General features: G+C 63.9%; 1 protein-coding gene across 1 annotated transcript in view; it reads right to left on the bottom strand.

Moving 5' to 3' along the window:
* Nucleotides 1–210: 210 nt before the first annotated feature.
* LOC103759489 (coiled-coil domain-containing protein 183) overlaps nucleotides 211–2,278 on the bottom strand; it is an 8,811-nt gene continuing 6,743 nt past the window's right edge. The window contains exons 6-11 of the mRNA XM_029961231.1: nucleotides 1,952–2,080; nucleotides 1,774–1,831; nucleotides 1,591–1,721; nucleotides 1,198–1,358; nucleotides 463–622; nucleotides 211–348 (exon numbers count right to left, since the gene is read on the bottom strand). Coding sequence (XP_029817091.1) covers nucleotides 211–348; nucleotides 463–622; nucleotides 1,198–1,358; nucleotides 1,591–1,721; nucleotides 1,774–1,831; nucleotides 1,952–2,080 — 777 coding nt within the window. The remainder of the gene's footprint in view (nucleotides 349–462; nucleotides 623–1,197; nucleotides 1,359–1,590; nucleotides 1,722–1,773; nucleotides 1,832–1,951; nucleotides 2,081–2,278) is intronic.

Here is a 2,278-nt window from a genome sequence, read left to right as displayed (position 1 = left end):
GAGACACGCTGGGATAAGTGCTGATGGGAAGGTGGGTGTTAGAGCCCAGGGGGTGCCCCACCTCGCTGGTGTGGGGACACCCCACAGCTCCCAGAGCCATCTGGGGCTCAGCTGCTCCGTGGCTCTTCCCTGTGGCCACCTCCACGCTCTGGGTGAGGAAGGATGACTTGGATGGGCAGTGAGAGCCCTGAGTGGGTCCCCAAAGGTACATCAGGGACGGACCTCACTGTGCTTGTCGTAGGTCTGGGCGCTGGGGGGGCGGTCGGACACCCTCTGCTTCAGGTAATGCAGCTTCTCCTCACACTGCTTGAGCTTCTCCTCCAACCCCACGGGCCGGGGAGAGTCCCCCTGGAGGGAGGGAGAGGGAGAACAACCGCCTTGGTGGGGAGAGCGAGCCCCTCGTGGTGGTGGTGGCTGCACCAGGGGTCACCCTGTCCCGCCCCACTGGGGCCACCCGGGCACCTGGTCGGGCATGGTGATGCTGTGGAGGTGGACGAAGAGGTTGTCGATGCTGTTCTCAAACTCGATCAGCTGCTCCTGGTTCCTCCTCATCTGCGCCTGCAGCTGCTCCAGCCGGGACTCCTCCCGCTGCAGGTTCTCCCTCAGCTCCTCCTCCCGCAGGCTGGAGCCAACAACGGGTCACACAACTGCCCGGGGGGCAGGGGCACCCCACACCTGCTGCAGACACCCCACACCTGCTGCAGACACCTCAGACCTGCTGCAGACACCCCAAATCTGCTGCAGACACCCCACACCTGCTGCAGACACCCCAAACCTGCTGCAGACACCCCAAATCTGCTGCAAACACCCCACACCTGCTGCAGACACCCCACACCTGCTGCAGATCCCCCAAATCTGCTGCAGACACCCCAGACCTGCTGCAGACACCCCAAATTTGTTGCAAAAGCTGCTCAGGTCCCCCTGCAACTGCAGAGCAAAAATGCTGCATTCAACCCAACTCCGTGCTGCTGGCACCACTTCCCGTGCCAGGCAAGGAGCGAGGGTGCCCCCAGGGCCACAGTGGGAGCTTTGGGTGCTCTGCCAGGAGCAGAGCCAGGGGATCACCCTGCTCAGGAACCCCCCTGGTGCAGGAGGGGTGGGTGGCTGCAGTGGAATGGAGGTCGGGGTGCCTGTTGGGACATGTCCCCCCCAAGGATGGTGCCCTGGTTGGCACGACTGCCCCAAGGCCAGCAGCACCTGGTTGTGCCGAGGGGCTGGTGAAACTTCAGCCTCGCCTGCTTCAACTCCAGCTCCTTCAGCATCTGCCTCAGCACCTGCTTGTTCTCCTTGCACTCCTGGATGTGCTGCTCCAGGTCCTCCAGGGACTTCAGCTGTGCCAGGAGGCTGCCCGGGATGTCCTGGCCAGGGGAGAGCAGGAGGGCTCTGCCCATGGTGCTCCTGCTGGGGGCACCTCGGGGGGGTCACAGCCACAATCCCGTGCCATGGAGAAGGGCAGCCCCATGTCTGCCCACACAAGGAGACACTTTGGGGGGCTCCAGGGAGGGGAGAGCAGATAAACCCCACAGTGAGAGCAGGGCAGCAGAGGGGTCTCAGCCCCAGGTTTGACCAGAGAGAGGTCATTTCCATTACCCAGATGTTGGAGCACTGCAGGGCAGCCTTGGCCATCTCCATCTTGTCGTTCACAAAGGCCTCGTGCTCCAGCTGGGTCATGGCGGCCTCCGCGTCGGCCCCTGGGGCGGGAGGGCAGCGGCAGGGCAGGATGTGCCAGCGGCAGTGCCCCCAGCCCAGCCCTGCTCCCGGCCCTGCACTCACCCCCCATGGCGTCCGAGGAGCTCTGGGCTTGGTCGGCGGAGAGCAGGGACGCCGCTTGCTGCGAGGACAGTCACTGTCACCCTCCGCTGCCACCGGGGCAGCTGCCCCTGCAGCCCCACCCCGGGGGGCTCAGCACCGCTGGCTGGCACCTCCCCACAGCCCCGGGCCCCCGGGTCACCTCTCTCAGCTGCCTCTCGGTCTCTGTCTTTTGCTGGAGGTTCTCGAGGTTCTCCCTCTGCTCGAGCAGGGACTGCTCCCTGAGGGACCTCTCCAGGAGGACCTGGGGGCCTGCCTCGGCCATGAGTTTCTGGAGCACAACAGAGGAGGGAGAAGTTGCTGCCAAAGCTCAGCTGGAGCTTTCTTCAGATTGGTTATTAGGTTTAAGTATTGGTTTAAGATGGGATATTGGGAAGGAATTGTTGGCTGTGAGGGTGGGGAGGCCCTGGCACAGGTTGCCCAGAGAAGCTGTGGCTAAAGGGGCTCCAAGAGAGCTGGAGAGGGACTT

Source organism: Manacus vitellinus, unplaced genomic scaffold, assembly GCF_001715985.3.
Source record: "Manacus vitellinus isolate BGI_N305 unplaced genomic scaffold, ASM171598v3 scaffold_32_pilon, whole genome shotgun sequence".
Taxonomy (NCBI): domain Eukaryota; kingdom Metazoa; phylum Chordata; class Aves; order Passeriformes; family Pipridae; genus Manacus; species Manacus vitellinus.
This window is presented reverse-complemented; position numbering and strand designations above follow the sequence as displayed.